A 26193-nucleotide genomic window follows, 5' to 3' on the forward strand; every position below is an offset into this window, starting at 1 on the left:
AAAAAAAAAAAAAAAAACTCTTAACAGAGGCTTAAAAAGGTCTTTTATAAAATCTCCGTACGACACTTACAATAGTAAGAAAATGATTCTGTTTGCTAGCTTTTAGTAAATAAACAGCTTCGTGTAATTTGTATTTAAGCTGGTTATAACTACAGTTCACATTTTGTTTTTAAAAGATAGATCAACAGGTGTTTCAAGGAAAGCAGATTATTGCTGTTTCTCAACAAGTCCTTTTTAATAAAGGACATGCTGCCTTGATAGCAACACATTTGACAATCAGCTAAGATAGGAGAAAGGAGAAAATTATTTGCATGCCAAAAATACTTCTTCAGTGATCATTATCTTTGGCAACTGTACAATTAAACTGATTTAAGACCAAAATTGTATCATTCTATTTGTTCCTTGAATGATGGTGTTGATCTTTTCAAAATTTAATTTTGCTTCATGTGACACAAGGCAGCAGAATCCAAATGAGTTCTGGACTGGCAGGAGAAGAGTCCCACTCTTATCCCTTCCCCTGTAGCTAAGGACCAGGTTTGTCAGAGCAACAGGTTTGGCTGTGCAGAGAGAAAAGAGAACATGAACACATGTGAAACCATCAAGTTTTCTACCTTTGCAAAAAATGAAACGTGCCAATATTCAGTTTCAAATTGACAGAAAAATATCTAAAAAACAAACTGCATACTTTTTCCATTAATAAAAAGAAATTATTAAATCTACTTTTCCAGGCACAAAAAGGTAAATACAGTTTCAAAGAGAAGGAGCTTACATCTCCTGCTCAGAAGATATCACTCCCTAAACATTTTAATAATTGGAGTCTTTAATTTACGGTACAGGTTATCCTGCAGTATTTAGAGATAGAAATAAAATTGTTCTAATTCATACATCAGAGCTTTAATACACTGGTACTTCTTCCCTCCCTCCTCCCCCCGCCAGTGGGGTCTCCAAAAATAACTGCAAAGCTAAAAGAAAAGGGAAAGAAAAAAAAAAAAAAAAAGTACATTAAGTCTTAAACAACTCTTCTAACCAACACAGTGAAAAATACTCCTTTGACTATAGTAAGAAGAATAAGCTGTTAGTTGTGTCCATGCTTTAATAACGGAAAACTGTCAGGAGTCATTTTTTTTAAGAAAAAAATAACTTCAACAGAAATATAGTACTATTTTCAATTTTCCTTTCAATCAAGATATACTTAAAATAGATACAAGAAATGGAAATATTTTGCACAATGTCTTCAATTCATTTATTAAAAAAGTTGCCCCAAACACTTAATATACAAGGTTTTGTTTAGAAAGTATAAGTGTTTCACAAATAACAGCTTCAAGATGATCTAGAAGAAGCAAGTCAAATTACTCACGCTTAAAAAAAAAAAAATCAAAAAAATTCAAGGGTTTTTTAATATGATTTTGACTATTTAATCAGTGAATAAATTAATATAGGAGCTAATCACCAATTGTTAAGGCAACCAATTTATTCATAAGTAATTTTAGCTAAGATTAAGTTATAAATAGATGCCAAGGAAAAAAAAAAAAACACATCCCAGAACAGAACACTAATGCCACAGCTATCTCTGACATTTACTCTTTCCCTTGAGCAGCCCACAACTACAGAGAGGCTGTTTCTTTACATAATCTGCTTCTAGATGGGTAAACGGATGTTGCTGTTGTAGATAATGCAGAATAATCCACTACTCTCATAAGGCCACCCTTTAGACTTGGAGGTCAAAAAAAAAAAAAAAAAAAAAAAAAAACATACCGCATACCCTTGAAACCATATAAGATACATAACACTCATCCTTGGATTTAACCAAACTTGACTGCTGTCCACACCTGAGGAAGAATCTCTCGTCTCAGTGAAGACATGCAAGAATGTTTTACATAGTGTGTGTGGAGATAGTGCTTGTGTTTAAAGAAATAAAATAAAATAAAATAAAATAAAATAAATAAAAAGATTGTGGTCTTGCAGCCTTCCCAAGATACCATTTTCCATTAAATGCATCCCAGAGGGCCTTAGCTACCCCACAGTTTAAACCTCTGGAATCTGAATTCTGGTGTCAAATGCTACTTAGCCAAGCAAGAACTGTGACAAGTTGTGAGAAACTCTTGATAATATTACAACTACAGATATCCTTGACTGCGCTTTGTTGCAAGACTTCCTGATAAAACCATAGACCTTGTGAGTAATGCTCTGGGTAGCTCTTAAAAATAAAAACAAACAAACAAAAAGTTATTCCATCATTTGCTGAAGCTAAGCAACAAACCTGCTCCTAATTTTGTAGTGATAAGTTATCACTTCCCACTACCCACGGACATGAAAAGTTATTTCCGTAGCAGCGAGTTTCACACTATTTCACCCAGAGCAGTCACAAAGAAATAAAAGAATAGTAGCAGAACTGTTCTATGCAACTATTTTAATCCATAGACCATCAGAAGCATTCCATTACAGAAGTCTATTAGAACTGTACAGTAACAGAGGTATCTATAACATTCATCTGAAGAATTAAGGTACTTTCCTTCATACTAGGTATTTATGCACCTTCCCATTATCAATTCTTCTGGAAAATGGAGAAATGCATCAAACACTACTTTGTGCAATTCCAAAAAGGTATTATGGTGTTATTTCTTTCCCCTTTCCTCTCAAAAGAGGACACAGGCTTATCTACAAGATCCAGTGATGTAAACTGGTACCATACAAATGCTCAATTAGGGAACACACAGCTTAAAATAAAACTATCTGCAAGTATATTTTAGACTTAAGATACTCAATAGTGTACATTTAATTTCTTTTCCAAGTGAACCAATTTCCATGCTACCACGTTCTACTTGTTCTATTGAAATCTTAAGCCATATAAACATAAAATACTGACATATATAAAGGTTTCATTCAGTAGTTTATCAAGATCAGCATTTAATTGCTTCTTAGGAGAAAGGCTACTTTTTTCCCAGGCATATATGTACACAACTGATCAACCAGAAATCAGCCAATACTACAACTTGCATGTTACAATGCTGAACACTCTTGGTGTTCTTCACTGCACTGTACTGCTGCACTGTAAATAAAATTTCATCATATCCAATATCACTAAATTTCCCTATACTTGAACAATCGATGTACAACTGGATTGATGGAGAAGACATAGCGAAGACAGATCATATTTTCTATAAAGAGTTGTACTGGTAACTATTACCTCCTATCAAAGCCTCTAACATCAGATATCTTTTGGAAAAGGAAAATAAAGACCCTGAAAACTCTCTCATAGTTAAAATTAAAATCTGTTCTTCCACAATATCAAAATGACACTTTGCAGCTGCCTGCTTCATAATATAAATTTTAGAAGAAACAGGAAAAGTAACCCAAGTTTAAGTTGAATTTGACAGAACACATAAGTTATATTAAAACAAACTTACAAATTCGTATATCTATACATCAATGCTGTGGCTGTTCAGGATTGATATTCATCGTCCTGTATATTTCTTTGAGAAATAGCAAGGCAGTGTCTTCAGATTCCCTACAAATAATTAAAAAGAAAGTGTTATTTTGGTGTTACATTGTCTGCATTCTAATTCCTGTAAAGGCACACTTCATCCAATCCCAACTCTCTAAACAGCTTGTAGGACCTATCACCCTCGTCCTTACCTTTCAGACATGTGACCTTGCTTCTACCAACTTCCTTCAAACCACAATACTTTATCAGTTTTTATATCAACTCTGCTGTCAGCCCTAGCCTATACTTTACCTTCTACTACTGCAATTCTTTTGTCTGTTTTCCGTAATACTTAATATGTTAAATATTCTTTCAGAACTTTTCCTCCTTACCACCATAAATGAGAAAGTTCTCAAACCATTTAAGAATTCATATAATCCAAGTTACAYGTTTCCAAGTTAGTGTTCTCCCTTTTCTTTTCAAAATTAAAGTTTTAGGCAATCTAAACTCAAATTTAACATGCACAGGCTTCATTTTCTTATTTGTCTATAACATGTTACACACACACACACACAATGCCAATTTAAAAAGACTCAAATTATGAAGTGAAACATAATTTTTAACAGCTGTAAGAGCTGCTGGATTATAAGCGTCACTTCAAGAGAAATCATATCAGGAGACAGCAAAGGAGACAGAATGAGAACTTTGATCCTTAAAACATGAAAAACATTTAGAGAGCAACAGTACAGTACAGAGTTAAAACAAGACATGCAAGCTAAGGGACTACAAATATTTTCCTCAACTGAGCATGGAGACGGTAACCACATTTCTTGATATTCTCCCATATTAAACAGGTAATACAAAGCAGAAGGTTCAACGTGGAAGCTCCATTTTCTTCAATGTACAAATCATTTCGTTTAAGGTATTTACAAAGAACCCTCTCATATTTGTGTGTTCCACCCTTTATTTTTACTTTAGGAATGATAAAAAATGTTGGAATATTACCTACTAGGGGTAAAAGATGTATAACAGTACACAGGAAAGCAATACTCCACATCATCTTAAAAGCTCAGTTCTTGGATCAGGAACCATTGTGTTTATTTTCCTTACCTGAATGACAAAAACTAATCTTCCTGCCCCAACCAGCAAGCCTGAAGACCAGGCAATGATCGGCTGCCACCTTGTGGAAAAGTTTCCCTGTTCTACAGTAAATACTGAAGGTACTTCCACTGTACCTGCAGAACAGCATTGCCACCACTGGGTCACTGACTGCTTATACGGAAGCTCTGCCAGGGTGTAATGCTTAATGCTGCACTACAGCCTTGATAATCCCCTCCACTGAGGGGAATTACTGATCTTTAACARAGTAAGTGATATTAACTCTTAACAGATCTTTTAGGTAGTGCTTTGAATACCATATTTTAGCCTCTGGAAAAATGCCTATTACTGAATGCTTCAGAAATAATGTAAATGACTTCAATTTTCCATAGTGAAGAGCCACTTGTTCAGCATCTATTAACAAGTGCCATAAGCTGCTTGTGCCTGTATTATTAAGAAAGCAACAACAGAACTTCAGTCATACTCACTCAGAATAGATTAATACTTTGTTTACTGAAATACAAAAGTCACTCCCCCTCTCCTCCACAACACACCCTCATACCCCCCAACAGCACCTTCCCACAAGTCACCAATTGATCCCTAAACTTGTTTACCATTCATTATGCATAAACTGTGTTTCATACGACTTCATATGTCTTCTGCTCTACCATTCCAAATCCTGTGTATTTTTATGTATGCTTAATTTTATGAAAGCAGTAAGAAGCACAAGATTAAGATACACCAAAAAAGAGCAACTCAATACATAACAGCAAATACAATGGGTCAACAGTTATTGCTCTTCCTATAAATCAAGTTATATATTTCTCATTTAAAGCATATAGCACTTAAAGTCAAAAAAAAAAAANAAAAAAAAAAAAAAAGAAAGTAAATCCAGATTCTGATGAAGCAATGGTGCGCTGCTGGTCTGAACACATCAAGATATCAAAATCTGCTTCTTCTATAAATTACTCTACAGAAAGAGTAATCACTATATACAAATAGTAAATTCAAATTTTAAAGAAAAATCCATTATGGCTTTTTCCCCCTGCTTTATTTTGTTAACTTTGATGGCAGAACATCAATATCCAGAAATTTCATTCCAATGTGAAGAGGAAATAAAGTTTTACTACATACTCTAGTCTAATGCAATTTTCRGGAAAGATTTTATTTCAAAAAAGCTATAGTTTTCAAAATGCTCACAAAATTCTTCTTGTTTTGCACGTGATTATCACTAAAAGCATGTGTTTTGAGTGTCAGATTTTAAGGGGGCATCGTAACACCTTGCAATGTCTTGATTGCAAAAGAGGACTATATCACAACAGTGAAATCGATGTGGGACATCTTGAAGACGACATTTTAGGACAATATCAGAAAAGAGAAGTATGCAAAACTTAAAATAACACAAACTAAGCAGAACACAATAAGAATATATCACCAGCAAAAAATAACCCAAGCCAGAAATGGAATTGTTCAATCAAAAAAAATAGATAACCTCAAGAGGGAAAAGAACTAATTAAATAAGCAAGTTGAAATTTGTCTTTTCCAGTTTGGAGCTGATAAACGATTATGATGTTACAGAAAGCAGAAATCCATTCTATCAGATTTAGGTAAAACAATATCTTTTCAGAGGAACTACCTAAATGTTTCTCAAGGTAACAGAACGCTAGCAAGGAGATTCAAAGTTTGCAACAACCTAGAGATCTCTCTCCAGCTTTAAAAGCTCCTTTCCATTAGCATTCTAAGGGAGGGGAAAAAAAAAGAAAAAAAAAGAAAAAAGAAAGGAAAAAAAAAAGTATTCCAAAGAAAAAAGGGAAAATAAATAAATTAATAAATTAATATAAAGCATAACCATACCAAACAAGACACTAGAAACAGGTCATTTTAGAGGCTCTAGACAGCTTCAGAATAAAGTTTAAATCAAGATCTTAGCCAATATAGGAGGAGAAAATAGCAGAAAAATGTATTTAAGTTAAATCATAACAAAAGTGCTGCTGCAGGGTAGATAGTAACACATTGTTCTCAATGTCTATGGTGGACAATGCATTAAGCAGCAAGTCAAAGTTAGTGCAACATTTAACATTAAGTTAGACATTAAGGAGGTTGAAGCACTGGAAAAGATTTCACAATCTCTGCTCTGAGTAGSAGGCTAGACTAGATGACTGCCTGAGAATGTTTCAAGCCCTACTGCTATATGCTAGGGCACTTCTGAATGCGACTTCTATTGAGACCTGAAGACAGCATTTCAGTAGTAAAACATATCCTGAGGAGGCTCAGAGTTTTCTTTTCCACAGCCCACAAGGTTTTGAAGAAACTGTTCCTCGTGGAGATGCCAGCAGACAAATACATCATACTTTTATCTTAATATTTATATAATCCCATTTACATAATAATTAGGTGTCCAGAATACGATGGATTTATGCACACAGTATACCTGTGCAGGAAGGCAATGTCCTCTCAAATGAGAGATCATTTCACAATTAAGTGACACAATCTCACACTCATATCCTCATCAAAAATGTGGTATTTTAGGATATAGCAACGATTACAAAGACCAAGAAAATTCAAGTGTCCTAAATCATACACATTGAAAACTAGAACAACTTCTATTTTTGCAGCTTTATAATAGGATAGTCCTTCAGTAAATGTTTCAACTCTTCTGTATTAGTCTGAAAATACTTATGTACAAAACCCAAACATCTATTTCTGTCAAAATGTTCCTGAAGTGAAGCATTATCGCATGATTTTTGACAGAAATCTAAGTTTTTGTTATAAAATACTAAAGACAGGAAACAACTCGAGCAGTTATAGCAATCATCAATAGTTAAAGATATACAGTTACACAGGAAAATCAAGAATCACAGATATTTCTCACCAGTAGCACAAATGACTCTGTAAAGCAAAAATGTATTCATTGAAGCTTTCTATTGGTTTTTCTTGTAGAACATAGTCAATACGACGTCCTCCATTTAGCATTCCAACCTTCACTAAGATATCTTCATCTTTTGGAGGGTCTGGACTTTCAGTGATCTTTTCAGCTAAAATTAAAAGGTTTTAGACTTAAACGGATTAAGATTTAAGATAACAGGTTTAAGAATACCACTTATCTTCTATATCATAATTTCCAAGTGATTGCAGTAAGACAGTAATAGCCTCCACCAACTAGCRTACCACTGCACAAATCAAAATAGTTACTGGAACGAAAGTATTGTTTCTGTTATAACATTTAAATGGAGTTTGTCTGAAGAATAGCTCATAAAGTAGTAGCTCAGCAATTTATAAAGCAAACCCCTGTGTCCATACACAGACTGATCCAGTCATTCCACAAGTAAATAACTTGAAATAATCCACTTACACACCCCACTTGCACAGAATTCATCACTAGTCTCAGTTTAAACGAGAGAAGTTTTTTTCTTTGTAAGTATAGGCAAAGCTAGCATTACTGAACACTGACAGGTAACTCAGAATTACCAAGCCTGCCCTTGGTATCACTAGTAGATTTTCCTCAGCAGCACTTTATTTCTGTTAAAACACATGCTCTTAACTTATACCATTACTCAGAAGAACATTATTTAGAAGAACGAATCTCACAAATTTTTATTTGTATTAATCTGGTCTTAGAGGAAAGAAAACAGTGATTTAGAAACCTGCCCTTCTGATAAAAACTTGAGTTGAGAAATTATGCAAATTATCCTTCAATAAAATCTGTTAACATTTACTTTCATAAAAATACAGAGATGCTACCACAGATCTTACATTTAACATCAATATTCTGAAAAAACATAGGCTTAACAGGGTCATGACCATAAATACTGAACAATCACTAGGAGGCTCAAGTGTCTTCTAATCCGAGATCAATAAATCATAAAACCAACAGCGTGTCTACATACCTTCCACAACTTGCTTTTCTTCTTCCTCTTTTATTTGGTTAGCTACTTTCTCCAGTTCTGCCTGTAGCTGAGTTGAAGAAGTATGAGCACGTGCAAATTCATTAAGGGTCTGCCATGCACTCTTCAAAGAGCTGATAAAACCCTGTTTCAGATCAGATCCCATACGAGAGAGAGAGTCTTTCAACTCTAAAAAGATCACCATAGTAAAAGGATTTAAAATACTAAACTAAAATGGGAGAAATTAAACACTGTTTAACAAATATCTCAGTTATTAGGAGAAACAGACCTGCTATGTTATGCACACGCACTTCTCGCATCTCTATTTCGTTTAAAAGATTAGATGGTATGCAATAAATATGGAACAATTTCTCACTAGATAAGGCAATGATGAGCTAATACCTACAGTCACAGGAAATAATCTCACAGTATCTAAGTAGGGAAGGATCACCCAAAGGTGTCTATACCAGCCAGTCCCTCACATCACCACCTAGAATCACTCCCAACATCTTGCACTGAAGTACAGGGAGTCTATCTCAAACTACTGCACAAGAGAAGAGACTTGAACTGCTGCCCATGACTTCTGCAGTAGTAGTGAATTTTTAAGAGAAGCAATCCCAGACAACTCAAAACAGTTTTCCCAGACAACTCTAGCCTGTAATCCTGCTGCAGTTCAGTAATTGCTTCAGAAGTAACAGACCTGCCATTCAATAGTGGCGGGAACCTATGAGTGAGTGAGAACTCTTCATATTAAACTTACGAAGCAGGTTACAACCATGTGGCTTTGTAAAAATCAGAGCTCAGACCTTTGTAGAAACTAAACGCAGAAACATTTACTCACATCAGTGAAAAGTCAGTTTTTCTGTAAAGAGCAATAGGTATTTTTGCTCTATTATGCACATTTATGGTGGGAGCTGTGAAAAAAAATATTCTTTAGCAAGTACCTCAACTAAACTAGGAAAACATTCATTCTAACCTACCCTTCTAAAGTACAGATGCTGCAGAACTTCATTCCAAGTGCCTGAAAATTTCATTCCAAGCGCCTGAAAACAGGCTTTCAGAGGGCTCTGTGAACTTCTACAATAATAGCAATGTCAAGTGAATAGCAGAACTGATGCTCCTTAAATATGTGACATTTAAGAGTCTGTCATCTTGCTCTGATGTGTGCAAATGTGCAACAGAATCCAATCTTTGCCTGCCAACAGCTATGAAACCGGCTTTTTCTCCGTTTTTCTAACAATACTAGACAGAGACTGGATGAACACACGATAGAGGTCACTAGACACAAAGTAAAGGAATCCAATAGGTTTAATTTGCCTCTCATTTTCAGAAATTAAGATGAAAAGGATGCGTGATTTACAGCAACTTCCAAATGGGACTGCTCATTACAAGCTAAACCTGGAGACCTTAGTTAGAATTAGAATTATTATTTCTGAATGTAATTATGAATGTCTAACTTACAGGGCTRGGACCAACTCCCTGTTAATTTTAGACTCTCTGAGAACATATCAGCTAGATATCCAGAAACTTAAGCATTCATTAGTCTCATGAGATTCCGTAACATTCTAATGCATCACGTGAATAATTTAGCAACGAGGTACACATATGAATTAAGTTTTCTTTTTACCCAGATGAAGTCTTTTTCTGCCTTTATGGTGTGGAATAAGAACTGGTTTTAAATCCATGTCTTCAATGATCATCGGTTCTAACCTGTAAGCTACTGGATCAAGCTGTTAAGAAACAACACATTAGAATATTTTTTTAGATAAATAAATGTCAATCCTTACTTCTTAATGAAAAATCCCCATTTGTGATTACTAGCGAAGATAACTATTTTTTGGATTCTCCTCTAACTCCGTTCACAGAAACTTAACTCACTACCATTAAGTTTAATGAACCTATATAATCTTACAGTTAGCTATTTAGGTCTTATTCTCCTACAGGAAGATATTCTGAGAGAGGAATGAAATAGTGGAAAAGCTGTAAAAATCTCACATTCTGATGGTTTCTCCCAACATGTCACTATAAGCAGTAAACAGGACAAGGCAGAAGAGAACAAGTGTATTGTATTTACAAAAAACAYGGTAAGGATCTCTATACTTCCCAGTCTACCGAGAACCCCAGAACAGTCTTGCTAATAGCTCAAATACAATTACCTTATAAACATCTACAAGAATGACCTGAAATTAACAAAAATAACATTTAAGCTCTGAAAAATTAACAGGGTAAATATTATCAAGCCAACCCATCATTCTGGATAACGAACCTATAGCCAGCCCTACTTTTGTTGCAGTGAGGTTCAGTAATACTTGGAATAATCACACATTTCAGTTATATCTTTAAGAAGAGTTAGGGTTAAGTGCCAGTATTCTGGGAAAAATATGGACAGGAAAAGAAGATAGAATGCTCTGAAGGTGAGGCCTGGTATTCTGTATTTCCATCATCCACATTAGCTAAAATCAAATCTTTAAAGTATTTCTTACTCACTGGATGATATATATTGAAGAATCCCTTGCAGGTAGGAAGTCTGTATTTTTCATCAATCTTCTCTATTCCTCGCACAGTAAGGAATACACCAATAGGAGAACCCAGAGCAAAAAAAATATCTGGTTCAAAGTCTAATGCACTGTAAACCACAGAAACCTACCACATAAAGAAATTAGAAAAATAATTTTTTAGAACTGTCAGTTAGTTAATACAAATTATTAGCTAGGAAATAAAATTTAGATGTGGGTTAAGTCAACTACATGTTCATGGATTCCTACGYATATTCCCGCAGCTTTTAGCCGTGCTGCAATTCTCCTATAAATTAAGATAGTATTAAGATAGTTTTCTTATATTTTCCTGTATTTTGAGAAAATTTTACGTAAAAAAAATACATGCATTTAACAATTAGCCTTAAAAGTTTGATTTTTTGAGTTGTTCCAGGCAAAATTTAAACATAACAGCATAAATGGGTCAATTGAGGCTACCACGTTAAATACCAAAGAACTATTCAGTACTACAGCGTTCACACAGCTGATTTCAGAATAAAGCTTTGTTTACAGCTCATTCACTGCTGAAAGAAAAAAAAAAAAAAAAGACTTGCAGTGCCATCCTTGTTAGATTACATTGCTTTTCAGTAATTTAACTCAGCCCTCCCTCCTCTCAAAGAGCAAAGTTCCACATAAACATAACTTTTGCACAATGACTGAGAGAACAGTCATCCATATTAAAAACAGACAAATTAAAACAAACAAACAAAACAAAAGCCAATTGAATCATTTAAACTTATGTAGTCTCACCTGACCAGTTCCAACTTCAAAATATTCATAGTCAATGTTCACTGAGGAAACAGAGGCACCAACTGGAAGCTTCCTCTTTGAGGGCAGCCGACCAGACTCTGAAGGGGAGACAGGAGTAATAGCCTCTTTTGCTTTCTGGGCAGCTTCTTGAGTTTGGAGCATAGCAACCTGCATTGCCTTCTTTTCAGCTGCTGATTTCTTTTGTTCCTATCAAGACAGTTTTCAAAAAAGAAAGTTTAATTCACAGTTGTCAAAATTCTTCTAATGCAGCTGTGAAATTAAATTTGTTAAAGAACAGAAGTTACTCCAGAGCAAAAGAGTTGGTCATATTTGCTTAGTAACTTCTTAATCCATTCCTGAAAAAAATATTTACCTGCTTGGCTGCTCTCTCTTTCACAAAATTAGCTATTTTCTTTCTTGGTCCAAGAGGTATCCCCATTTCCTTCAAGTCATCAACTGTACACATCAGCTTAAAAAAAAAAAAGAGTTAATTAAAATATACTTTTTAACTTGTCTAGTAACATATATCATCATTGCTTATTAGGAAAGACCTATGAATTAGAGAAGTATTTTATAATCCAACAGAAATTACTAAAAGATACAAGTCATATGCAAGAATAACAGTTCAGAAAATGAAGTCACATAACATTTAGTCTTCATACCAGACATTATTAACCTTTGCAGCTACTTTCATGACTCATCATACACTAACCTCTAAAGCAAAACATCCCCTCCACACCTTGGCCATCCCCAAAAGTCAACTGAAAGTCATTATACCAGACATTCCATATCAATTCGCTCCTTTTCAAATGTGCTGATATACTCTGACAAACTAAGCATTTCCAGAGTCTTCTGCAAAGTAGGAACATCATCATCTACTTCAGGCTCACAAAGGTCATCACCAGAAGTTGCAATTGAGGAGCCCAAGGAACTGGTATCTTCTGCCACCTTAAGAAGACAGCACAGCAACAGAATCACATTGTTGGATGGTGAAAAAGTCCATAAGCAGCAGGCAAATTTTTTTCTCTTAAAAATACCGTTTGTATTTAAGTTGATTTTATACACATTTTAATGCAGAGGATACCAGATTTTATGCTAATATTAGACCTGAAAAACATTTTTTTTTTAAAGAGACAGTACAATCCTTGGGTTTTATAACATAATTCAAAAGTATTTTTTAATCAAAGTACTAGTACCAGTTTCTAACCTGAACACAGATCATTTCCTTCTTATGCCTCCTCCCTTCCACCCAGATACCGTTAAGATCAAGTTACTTCTCCATATTACAACAGGTCAAAGCAAAGGCCAAGAACCACAAATGTAAACATTGCCAATTCTCAAGACATACTATTTACAAAACTGCACATTTCCATTAATACTTTAAATGTACACACAACTGTTGCAGAACATGCAACAGTGTTTCTGCTAAAAAAAATTGACAACTTAATAAAAAGTTACTGAAAGTATCGTTAATTTGCTTGTTTACCTGTTTATCATGAACAGCCACATCCTTTACAGTCCCATTGACACCAGAGAAAGATCCAGTATCTACTGATGAAGCCAAGTCCTTCTGATTTGACAATATGTCAAATAGAATTAAGGAACCTGGAAAAATAAATTAAGTTGCCTTGGAAAATATTTCAGATTTTCCTGTCCATAAATCCTAAGCAAGATATACATGAGACAGTACTAATAAGGTACAGATTGATCAAAAAGACTGCTGAGTTAAAACTAAACTAAAATATATATATCTCAAAACTTTGATTAATTCTCAGCAAAAAGAAAAACTTTTTTTTCTGGTTCACGTGAAATAGCTTTACACAGTTGCCATGACCAAACCATCTTTCCTCACCATCTTAGACTGCAGTCTGTTGCCAGATTAGAACAAAAATACCAGCCCAAACCAATAAGCTGTATCTCTTTATAATGCTTAGAATATGTTCCAAAAACTACTTTTCTTCTACTAAGGGTGTTTCTGAGACACAAAAGTTACCCATCTAACAAGATGACAGATACCATGTCAATTTCTAAACACAAATTAAATATTAAGTCTTCATGAAGGAACTGGGGGAGAGAGGCAGAAGAGCAATACACGCACTTGAGAAGTACTAACCTTCTCTCAAAACTTTATAAACTTATCTGCTGAGAGCTGTTTGACTTTTTGTCAGTAACATTCTGAAAGATAGCCATGGCCTATCCACTAACTTTATCCCTAAGCTTAATGAAGGTTCCATTTTYTTTAATGTAGAAATGCTGTTTTTACGCAAAGCCAGTTTCTTAGTGAATTACCTAAACTGTGCCCAGCCACAGAGACTCCTCCTTTGAAGTCTGGGTTTCGACTCATGAAGAGTGCATATAAACGATTCATTTCCAGCCCTACTTTATCCACAATTGTCTGACAGTAGGTGGGGCTGTTGTAAAACAGTATGTCAAGGAGCGTTTCATTGGTGAAGTGGCGCAGACGTCCAATGCTTGGCAAAGTGATTTTTTTAATGTTCCTAGGAATATAGAATCATTAAAAGTATGAATGCCTTTAAAGAAATGCAGGTAAGTACTTTGCAGTTCCACTCCTGTCACTTCAAAAGTTAACAAAATCTAAATACTGCATGTGCGCCCTCTACAGGCATTAGAAGAGAAAAAAATTTCTGGCCTTGTTACATATTCATATATTAGTGCTACCATCGCTACTATTAGTGCTGACACCACCTTTTTTCCTCCCTTCAGGCTGAAGGGATGCCTGACAATCTCTTCTCTGTTGGAACACTGCCCTCTTAACACAGAGCTTTTGAACATGAGAAGTGGAAAAAAAATAAAAACTCCCATATAAAACAGAAGGTAAAAGTATGGGAGGGAGGAAAAGGCTCTAATAGAATGAAAAGAAAACATGATGAATTACAAACATTACACATTAGTTGGATTATACTTCTGTATTAACCTGAATTCCAAGTCCAACACTTTAATGTTAACCTGAACTCTTATTCATATATTATTTGGGTCTGTTAAGCCTGGAGAAAAGATGAGTGAGAGGGGATCTTATCAATGTATACAAATATCTCAAGGGAGAGTGTCAAGAGGATGAGACCAGACTCTTTTCAGTGGTGCCCAGCAACAGGACAAGAGGCAACAGGCAGAAACAGAAACACAGCAAGTTCTGTCTGAACATGAGGAAAAACTTCACTGTGAGGGTGACAGAGCACTGGAATAGGTTGCCCAGAGAGGTTGTTGAGTCTCCATCTCTACAGATATTTAAAACTCGCCTGGACACGATCATGTGCAACATGCTGCTCTAGCTGACCCTGCTTGAACAGAGGGGTTGGACTAGACAACGTCCAGAGGTCCCTTCCAACCTCAACCATCCTGTGATTCTGTGACCTTGTTACCAATTGCATCAGTTGCTTTCATGAAAATGTAGGAAAAAAGTCTGTGTTCAAGTATGTATATTTCTTTTATTTATTTCTACAAAATCTACAAAATAGCTTCTATAGTGTCTGTAGCATTAAAAAAAAAAAAAAAAAAACTCACCTGTCTACACCTGTTGCATCACCATGCAGAGAACTATGCCAGTGAACTGGCAGGAATTCCACTCTGCTGATTTTATGTTCCTCTAAAGATTTCTTAAAGTGAGTCTGCAACAACTTCAGAGAGACAGTCCTGAAATCATCAACTGTAAAGAAGCAGAGTAATGAAAATCTGATCAYAATCGTATTCAAATAAGACACCTAATTACAAATATTCATTCAAAATACAAAGGTAAGAGAATTCCAAGTAGAAAAATCTTTGTATGTATTACTTATTTAGGTATAAGAAAAATAATGAAAAAATGTGGATTTCCCAGTAAACTTCTACTTCTCAAAACAAAAGCAATTTAATCCATGAATAAACATGATTTTCTTCACAAAGAATAAAGATCATCAGTTAGAAACCAATTTAAGATATAATTCGCTCAATTGCTTTGCAGTGTATTACAAAAAAAAAATCACTGCAAGTGTAATGCTAATAAACTAATAGTAACAGCTAAAGTTATAAGTTTGAGAAAGCAGATTCTGGTTTTGGAAAATAATCAAGGAAAACATTCTTACCAGAAATTGAATTTCTTAATACTGAAGACAGTTTTTCCATATTATTTAAAACAAGCTTATCTAAACACTCAGAAACCCAGTTTAAGCAGGTAAGAATAAAATTACCYGCTAAACAAGCAAAAAACTTACCACATTCAACAATGCTTCTAAATCTCAAGTCACACACAGGACCTATGCCATGAACCATAAATACTAAATGGTCAATTTGAGACATTTCTCCTATTAAAAAAGGAAATAAAAGATTCAGAGTACTAATATGTATTTCAGTGGTGTAGTTTAGTGTCAGGCATTAGTATATAATAATATAGTAATATACACTGCTTCATAAAGTCTTTTACATAACATGGTTTAGGATACAACTTAGCCCACCAGATTTCTTTGAATGAAGAGACACAACAGAAAGAAAAAACCCTCACCAGTTAAGCATCTTATTATCGGCCTTCCCAAACTAAGTTTGGGCTTCTGGACATTATGCTTTCTAAATATTATGTCAGAATTTCCTTAACATATGTTACTACACTAGAAGCTTTACATACAACCTTCCATTGGCTATCCTTATTTCACACAAGTACATTTACTCTCTCTAGCGGTTGGTGGACATCCGTGTGTAAAGTTTCATATAGAGGACAAAGGAAGACAAGYCTTTCAAGCAGCTTAATGAGCAACTTTAATCTTCATACTCCAGATACAAACAGCACATTGTACTCCAGCCACTGTCCAATTTTTGTATGGAACTGTACTGACTGTTCAGACTGCGGATTCACATACACTATTCACATACCATCAGGAATTTCATCATGGTCATCATCAATTCCACGTTTTACTACCCTTGGTCTTGCCTGCCCATCTTGAGCGGTGCCCCATTCATCTGGTGAGGCAGAGGGCTGGAACTGAACGATGACCTGAAGAAAAATACATTGTTCAACTGTAAATACCAAAAACCTTACAATCTTTACAGTTAGTGTGAAAATATTGGAATAAATAAAAGCCTTAGAAAACCCTAGGGATATATCCTGTGGCAGTGACAGTGTCACTAAAAGTAGACTCAGAAATAACACAGATAATTGTCATTAGTTTAAGAAAAGCAATTAGAGACTTAAGAAACCAAAATAACAATAACCACTAGCTGCAGAGGCTGGCCTGCTGTGCAATTCCAATTAACAATTTTGATTCTTTGGATAAGCATTATTCAAGCTCCTCTCTTCTCAGCTTTCAGAAAGTGTTGGTTTTTAATCGCATTATACCACATGGAAGCAAATAGCAGTTAAATGTATAAGCTTATGATCTCTTATAATCTTTTTTCCTCTCCCCCCTCTATCATTTCTTATGAGCTTTATCATCTCTAATGCAGAGATATCCAAGGCAATCAATAAGTAAATTCCAAGCAAGGCTAGCACTGCATTCAATTTATGCTTGCATCCATCTGATCATTCACTTCCATTTCGTTCTGTGGGAACCAATCACCTAAAACTATTACCTTAGGATTATGCATAACAATTGTCTCCCCATTTGGGAATTCAAGTCGCCGATGCCATTGATTTGTAGTTACAGCCCTTTTATATTCTGCCTGAAACAGTAAACAGGTTACATAAAATCAGTATGKCTTCTCATACAAGCTACAGACAATGCACAAGGCCAAAAAAGTTAAATTTATAATTTACATATTTTTAAACAAAAGTATCACATGACCTAAAAACCAACTTGTGTTCCACAGCTATGCAGGACCTATGCATAAGCAATGTGGCCTCCAGCCACTCCACTTTCTAGCACTTGCTTCCTTATGTTCCAGAAAGTGCATTCTGAAAAGCATCTTAATGAGACAAAAGAAAGTATTTCAGGTGACAAAGACTTATCAAATTCTTCATGAGGTTTATGCAAAAGTAATACTAACCTCTAGCTTATCACTAAAATCCTCAGTGTAAGGAATAAACCGGCTATCCTTGTCTCCCTTATAAAACCACATACATCGTCTCACTTCAGAAGGCTCTTCTTCCCAATAAACAGCCTTTCTCATTCTGTCGTATAGGTACACATCGTAGCGTCCCCCATCAGTGCTCAAAACCACACTTTCAGGATCAGGCTGGACTACAACACAAATATCATACTCAGTTACAATATTAACACATACATTTTTGTTTTTTTCCTCCTCTCTCAACCCTTCCCCAATCACTTCTGGGACCAACATTAAACCATTAAGACAAACATTTATACTATGGAATAGAATTTTAAGTTCTATTTAAAACATGTTTCTTATTTCTTCTTGAATAATTGGCATTGCATTTACACATTTTCATATGAAAGATGGTGTACATTTTCCAAGTGACAGCTGAAAGTAAATTTCAACAGTGAAATTAAGTAACATGCAAATTACTCAAAGTTCTAATTCTAAACAATTTCTTTAGACTTAATTTTTGTGGTACTTTTCCCCCCATTCTACTTTGTTCTACTTACAGAACTCAATAGACTGATAACTAAGTGAAAATACATTACTGAACTGAGCCATACAATCAGCTGCCCTCAAAGACACAAAAGATTCAGCAAGCTATAGCTGCCTGTCTATATAACAAAGAGTAAAATTTGCAGGAAGAACACTACTCAAGTACCATATAAGCACAAGGAAAGAACTTAGAAGTAAAAACAGACCACAAAAGGTGGGAAAGAAAGCTACAGCAGCTAAGAAATAGGAAAACAGGAAGGGAGAATCTCTCTAGACTCTCAATCTACCATTGCATAGCTCCTGAAATACTTCATAGGCTATGTATACAACAACAACAAAAAGAAGCTTCAAACAACTCCCAAATTTGAATACTTATCCCAGAGTTACCATGATGTAACAATAAGACAAAACAAAACCAATAATCATGGGTTCTATTTGAAAATGTATCAAGGCACAGAGACTGAGTAAGCGGCAAATATGCAACTTCATGATAAATATTAACATGTTATAGTAACAAGTGACAAAATTGAAGTATGTTTGTTTCTTCTCTATTTTTTCCCCATTCGTTCCGTTTTCCCATTCGCTCTGAAAGAGATACAGTTAAGATTTTCATAACTTACCAGAGTTATAGACTTCCTCTAGTTTTACAGAATCTAGAAGACTGAATGGCATCCATATCTGCTTGTCTTCCACCTCCTTACAGTAGAACCAGTGAGGCTGAACGGGCTCATATTGGTTCTGCAGCAAAACAGGAGGTGCCTGGACCAGTGGACCTGTGGGCCTGGGAGCCTGAGATGGTGGAAACTAAAAATACACATGATCTTAGCATCTCAGTCTCACATAGCTTTTACAGAACTGATTTATACCTTGTTATAGAGAATACTCTCAACTTCTAACACTTTTTAAGAGAACATTAGCTTTTTAGTCTGAAAGTTTTATAGACAAGCTGGCTCTTTTGTTATGTTTCTAGAAATTCATACCTTTTCAATTTAAAAAGAGAATATGAATTTATTATCACAAAAATATCTAAAATCTCTCATGGTCTAGTTCCTTGCCTGTTTAAAGAGAAAATCTACTAGTTTTAGGTTGCAGAAGTCAATCTGAGCATCTTTATTAAAGCTGCCAAATTTAATAAAAACATTCTTCTAGTTATACAACAACACATAATTTTATTTTCCATAAAGATATTGTTAAAATTAACTATGGTCCCTTCAGCAAAAGCCACCTTTCTGCAAACTGTTCGGGACAAGTAATCTTTAAACTTGACCTTAGCTACAGCAATTCAAGAAAATTAATTGATTTTGAAAGGAATCATATTCCACACAGAGCTGATTTCATGCGAATTGTACAACAATCCCTCAGAAAGAAAACTGCAAATGATGTCAGCAATAAAAACATCTTTGTTTGTTGCATTTTTTTAAAAAATAGTGTATTACACAAAGTAAAAATCAAACATTCAGAGGTTCTGAAATCCTTTTATATAAAACTCTGGATTGTTCAGGTCTTACTGTCTTCATTAAATTTTTGTCATAATATAGTTTTTCTATTCTTTATTAACAAATGGAACAAGAAAGTTTAGGCAAAACAAAAATGTTTGTTGTTGTTGTTGTTTACATGGAAGAGTTGCCAGGTTATTATAATTTGAATGGGTTGTACAGATAAGTAGTAAGATTTTAATAATGCTGCTGTGAAGGTAAGAAAAGATGGAGATTTACATCATACATTCACGTCACAAAATTCTCAACTGGTGTGTTTAAGAGGGTTTGCTGGTAATTTGTGTGACTTAAGCCATGATTTCACAAAGTGCTGGCTTCACCAGCAAAAACAGTTTGAAAATAATTTTTTAACCCACATATGAATGAATGAATGACCTGTTTTACAACAGAGGCACAAACAATGTAGAGGCACAGCTGGGAGACAGCAGCCAACTGTGGTACACAGACAGAAAAGAGCAACAGAACTTCTTGACCTAGCTTTGCCACTGAAACCAATAGCTCATGCGCCTTAGGATATGTTCACTTCAAAGATCAAGATGTTTTCCTAAAGCAATAGTTCCAAGGTAGTTCCAGCAAAAACCTTTTGCTATCAGAAATGGATTGAGATTTTTGTTTGTTTTTTTAAAAAGTATCATTAAAAGATAAAATATGGGAAAGCAATTAGAAAAAAACAGTAACATAAAAAAGATGCAACTTGAAGAAGAAAATACCTGAACTAATTTTATGCTGGTTATCAACAAATCAGGAATGATTCATGTACCTGTGTCAAAGAACTTGGAGGTGCTTGATACATCTGGACTGGTGGTATAGATGGTGGTGGGTGAACAGACTGGGCTGGAGGATGACTCTGCTGCAGCTGTGGTGGAGTCAGGTACGGGTTAGCTCTGCTACTCAAGGTGGTATGGCGATAAGGGTTATATCCCTGCTGAGATGTTCCATGGGGAAGAGCAGAAACATTTGCAGGTGGAGGGCAGCTCTGCTGAGGAGTCTGATAAGCAGTGATTCCCACCTGTGAAGTAGGTGGTGCGCTGTAAGAGGACTGTGTCTTGGGAATATGAGGGGAAAAAGCATTTTGCCCATCTTCCGACCCCAGAGGAAGAGAATGTGGAGGCTTGGAGAAGGCTGGTGCTCCAACAGGTGGTGCAACATCTGCTAAGGGTGGCTGCCCAATGCTTCCAAATGGATCACTGCTGCTAGGTACTTGAGAGAAATAGCTGAAAGTCTGTGGTGGACTAGGGCTAGCAGAAGTCTGACCCAAGAAGCTGTCCTCTTCACCAACATCTGCAGAATCATCTTGAGAGAAAGAGGAAGAAGTAAGTCACTAGAGAAGTCCTGAGAGGTTTGAATCATTTAGAATACAGARATGCTCTTTAACATTATGAACTGTTTTTGAAACTATCAGTCCTCATAAAGTCAAAAGTATTAAAGCTTACAAATTACATCCCTAAAAATTAAATATGTCATAAAGTGCAACGAATTATATCAAGTCTTCAAGAACACTTAAAACAGACCATAAATCTCAGCATACACAGACAAGGCAGCAAAAGTTAAGATTTGGAAATAAGAGGCATTCCACAGCAAGATGAAGAATATAATAAGCTTATCACACCACCCACTGTGTACATTTGAATTCACTTTCCATCTATTTGCTCCCTTATCAAACTGTGAGAACCAATGGCATCTCTGAAGAAAAAAAAAAGTAATTTTAAGTTCTGCACCATGGGTAGAAGATCATCTTGGAGTGTGGCTCTGCAAATTGGCACAGCCAACTCAACAATATTTTGTGCTAAAAACAGGATTCTGCCCTTCTCTTCTTCCTAGTGCTTAGCCAGAGTCCCATTCCTTTCCTTGAATCAGCTATGATGCTTGTCTCTGGTGCTCAACCCTGCTCAGCTCTGCAACACGACAACTTACACCATACATTTGGTAAACTGAAATTGGTTGCAATTTGCCTTAAAATGCTGAGATCAAATGCTTACGTGTGCAGCAAAACCCAAACAGACAGCTTTAGGAGGTAACATCCTGAACCTCAGCTCTGATATTTCTTTTAGAGGGAAGAAGTTTCCTACTTAGAAGGCACAGGTTCACTCTCCTGAAAGATGGGSTTCTAGAACTATTTAAGGGAGCATAATACAGAGGGGATCACCAAAAAGATCATTGTTAAGAGATAATCCTCCATATAAACAGTATTTTAACTCAGTGACCTCATTTCACAGTGCAGCGTCATGAACAGCTGCCTCAGCACAACTGAAGACTCAGCAATAAACGGCTGATGTTAGGACCTTCCCATGCCAAGTTGGCAAAGAACCCTCCTTCCAGGACACTGAAAGCCCTTTCAATTCCCCCTTATGCCTACCACATGCAAAAAAATCTCTAGTTCATTTCCTTTCGCCACGAAAACAGCCTCTAAGCACTTCATCCTCTAGTTTTTAGGCTTCCAAGATTATATTTAGAAGAGCTTAAGATTCCCAAAGAGGCCACATCTATTGGTTAAAAAGTCCATTCTCACCTTCCCCTTCACAAGGACCCTGTTGAAATTTCTCATTTGTCAAAAACATAATCTATGTCATTCAAAGAGCACAGTTTATTTCAGTTCTGTCTATATATCTTATTCTAGACTGGAACAAGAATTACCACTCTGGTGCAGAGGAAAACAAGTAATTCCAATAATTTCAGGAGAGGACTTAAAAGGTGTAATGCCGTATGCCTGTCCTTTTGCATTGAAAGAGAAAGTACATAAAAATAGGTCCTGGCAAAATCACAATTTTCTCCTTTGCAATGATCCAGTAACAAATGGAAAAACAAGAGGTCTGATATTATCACAGGTCTCACAGTAAACTCGGCCAAATGCGGGATGATCTGAGCATTGCCACCCTGATGCTGAGGGAATAGCTTCTTCCAAGTAGCCAATGCAAATTACAGAAATCATAAAAGTGCTCTAATCTATTCTAGTAGTTAAACAATGCCCAGACTGTGGAAAAGAAACCATAGAGTGACAATTCCTTCTCTACTACTCAGTCACCAAAGAGCTCAGACACCAAACAACTCTGCAGCTACAAGCAGCCAACAACGAATGCATTCGTCCGCAGCCAAAACAGCTATAACATGGAATACCAAGGGAGCATAGGGGGAATCCACAGAGAACTCATAGTAGGAAGCTGCTGTTCTAATTCAGTAAATAGAAAACAAACAGCTGCCATCACTAAGATGGACTATTTTAACCACCTGCTTTTATTTAGTAGCTCTTTCAAAGAGTCTGAATTGGCAAATGCAGATGATGCTTTTCTGTGTGTTTTATTCTGTTTGAAAGAATAAAAAATAAAACCGATGCATGCAAGCGATCTTGTGGGGAATACTAAATTCCAATAATAAGCAATGACCATTATGAAGCTGTGGATATGAATTATCCACCAAACAGAAAAAGAATAGCCATTTATACTAAGATCTTTCTTTTTAAATACACATCTTTTTTCTTTCATATTTAATAAGTATTGTGGAATACAGAGCTGCGCATTGCACACCACATAGTCAAGTCTCCACCTTCCAAAATACCTGGGAGTAGAACAGGCAATTTACCTCATAATAATGTCAGTATACCGCTACATGCTAATCATAATTGGAAAAAAAGAGTCAAGGCCTTTACCAAACACTTGTGCACAAAACACCTATCACTCCTCAGTTTCAACTACTTTTGGGAGATTGAGTCTAACAGTATGTTCCCTTGAAAAACAGGGAGTTGACTAAAGTTCTTCCAAAACAAATATAAATACCTGCCTACTCCGAGAGAGGACAAGTGCGCTTTCTAAAAATCTAACTTTGCAAGAACTACACAGGAACATTAGCACAGACTGGTAGAAAAGCACATGCTTCAATACAAATGAAAAAAGCTATCCTGTGATTGTACCACTTTGACACACAAGAACAGTTTTCTTCTCRCATACAAAATAGTCTTCTTTCTTCAATAGTGACTGTTTGACCACCTTCTGTATCCCTCAGAGACATCATCTTCACACTCACAGATCATCCTCTGACAATCACAAGTGACAGATTTCCACCTTCTCATCAGAAATATTCCTTTATTGGTTACTTCACATGCATCTGGGTTGGAAAAGATTTTTTCTCAACAGATTGCAAAGCACAAAAAACTTGAAACTCACTCTTAAGAGATATGAGATATTTATGAGTGTGCAAAGCTTCCAAACATTGGATGCCAGATAGATTTCCAGAAGCAATTCCTGAGAACAATTTTTATATAGTTAAGGATTCAAATTCAACAGCTTGCTTCTTCCTGGTTCAAACTGTGATTCGAGAAGCAAATTAGTCTCTATAGGCAGATCCCTATGACATCTTGGCAACTGGTGAATGCAAGGACAACAGAAGTAGAACACTTAAAAGGACTGAGGCCTTACTTGGATACATTGTGTGGCACATCCTCAGTAGGAGACCTCTGCCATTGCAATTGATTCCTGTTGAAAAACTACACGTCTTCACTCGACCAGTTTAAGTGAGATAGAGACTACATACTCAGTCATAAATTTTTATTACTGAAATCCCATCATGTCTTCACCATGGGTAGCTTCAAAGTCATAGAGAAAGCTACCACAGAAAAGCCATCTCTGTAAAAACTACTTAATAACTATTTTTAAAACGAAATATACTGTACAGTTCCAATAAGAACTATAAGGATTGCACAGATGAAAGTGGTGCATGTATTTGCTGCCTTGATACCTCATTTAGGCAGAAGCAATATTCTAATATTTTAAAGGATGAACTGCTTTTTCAATTTTGGGGGGGAGCATGAAGTACTGAAAATAAAAAAGTATTTCTAAGCCATACTTAAAAATATTTTCAAAACCATAGGGAGATACTTCATTCATTTCTAGGTAGATTAATACTTACCCTAAGTAAAATACAATACTGTTGAAATCAAGTCTTGAATTTTGTACTCAGTGTGTGCCAATTCAGTGAACCTTAAAAATATCTGATTTCTAGATGCATTTTTACTGTTTAGGGCTTTTACTCTCAAACTGAACACATTTCCAAAAAAATTGATCCTGTATCTGAAATTATTTGAATGTAAGATTTTAGATTGTAGGCTTTGTAAGGAAACAATATTAATTACCAAACCGAAGTTAATAAGGAAATTGGAGGTATCTGCTTATTTTCAGACAGGGAAAAAGATGACATCAGCAAGTCCTCTGAAGGCTACTTATCCTACAAAACCGAAGTAAATGTTACTTTTAAGAATGAAAATATTAACTAGTTCTCTGCATGGAAGTATTGAAACAAAATTAATTGCTCAAACAAGTACGCTAACCTATTAATTGAAAACATGACAAAGACTCTCCCCCTCTCATCAGAGAGAAACTAAATTCAAGGATTAAGTCCATGCCTGAGAGCAGCACATCTGAAGTAGCCTGTCTCCCCTAAAGCCTTCACTCCAACAGCTGGCAGTGAAGACCAGCTCAGAGAACCTTACAGCAAGGTGACTACAGCGAAGGGAAACTCAGACCTCACTTAGGAAAGGGCTGAGCCAGCCTGAGATGTGACACCCGAAGGAAGCCCACCTCCCCGTTGCTCGGGGGACAGCAGGGCACGCGGACCCAAATACAACTGCGCAAAACAGACGTAGCAAAAGGGAGAAAAAAATAAAATAAAAAAAAAAGAAGGAGGAAGGGCGCTCCGCTCTCTGCCCCGCGCCCGGCCGCCCCACCACTCGGAGCTTCCCGGAAGGCCGCTCCGGCGCCCGCGGCCCCCCGGCCCGCAGCGCCGCTACCAGCCCCCGGGCGGGGCGGAGCAGGGCGGCCCTCCCGGCTCGGCCCCGCCGCCCGCCGGGCCCACAGCCCGCTCGGCCGCGGCAGAGCCCCGCCGGCCCACCGGTACCGCCGCCCCTCGGCATCCCCCGGCCCGGCCGGCCCGGCGCCCAGCACCCGCGTACCCGCCGCAAGGAGAGCAGGGCCCGGCGGCGCGGCCGGGGCCTGGCTGACCGGGATGAAGGGCACGGTGAAGTTGAACTCGGTGGCRGAGGAGGAGAAGAGCAGGTTGGTGCCGCCGGCGCCAGGCTTCGCCGCCGCCATGGCCGCGCCGCTTCCACGTCTCTTCCCCCGCAGCCGCCCGGCCCCTTCCGCCCTCGCCGCTGCCCGCTCCCAACATGGCGGCGGCGGCGGCGCGCCCGCCCCCGCCCCGCGCACGGGTGCGGGAGGAGGAGAAGGCGGGCGGGGCGGGCCCGGCCCTACTCTGCCCCGGCGCCGCCGCCATTGCCGCGGCCGCCGCGAGAGGAGGACGAGGACGAGGAGGAGGGGGAGGAAGAGGAGGAGGGCGGAAGCCGGGCGCCCCTGTGCAGGGCTTGCAGGCGGCAGGGCGCGGCGGCGGCAGGGCGCGGCGGCGGCGGCCCCCCGCCCCTCCCTGGGCGAGGCTCGCCCGCGCCATGCCGTGCGTGGCCGACTGGCTCAACAACCCCTTCAGCATCGTGCAGGGCATCTTCGGTGAGC

The 26193-nt window shown here is 37.2% G+C and overlaps 2 protein-coding genes across 2 annotated transcripts in view; one reads left to right on the top strand and one right to left on the bottom strand.

Annotated features, from left to right (window-relative positions):
• Positions 1-28: 28 nt before the first annotated feature.
• Positions 29-25824, bottom strand: SEC23IP (SEC23 interacting protein). Its single transcript, XM_085305276.1, has 19 exons — positions 25641-25824; positions 20463-20995; positions 18827-19010; positions 17661-17854; positions 17247-17336; positions 16551-16671; positions 15899-15988; positions 15213-15354; positions 13980-14188; positions 13177-13295; positions 12468-12638; positions 12064-12159; positions 11691-11897; positions 10894-11049; positions 10034-10136; positions 8410-8595; positions 7395-7557; positions 3408-3508; positions 29-557 (listed from the first exon to the last, which is right to left on the bottom strand). The coding sequence occupies exons 1-18, from the start codon at positions 25777-25779 to the stop codon at positions 3427-3429; spliced, it is 2985 nt and encodes a 994-aa protein (XP_085161402.1). The 5' UTR covers positions 25780-25824; the 3' UTR covers positions 29-557; positions 3408-3426.
• A 91-nt stretch (positions 25825-25915) lies between these two features.
• Positions 25916-26193, top strand: part of MCMBP (minichromosome maintenance complex binding protein) — a 17445-nt gene continuing 17167 nt past the window's right edge. The window contains exon 1 of the mRNA XM_085305278.1: positions 25916-26187. Coding sequence (XP_085161404.1) covers positions 26130-26187 — 58 coding nt within the window. The 5' untranslated portion in view covers positions 25916-26129. The remainder of the gene's footprint in view (positions 26188-26193) is intronic.

The sequence above is a fragment of the Rhea americana genome, unplaced genomic scaffold (genome assembly GCF_003343005.1).
Source record: "Rhea americana isolate MKP2758 unplaced genomic scaffold, rheAme1 scaffold_218, whole genome shotgun sequence".
Classification (NCBI taxonomy): Eukaryota; Metazoa; Chordata; class Aves; order Rheiformes; family Rheidae; genus Rhea; species Rhea americana.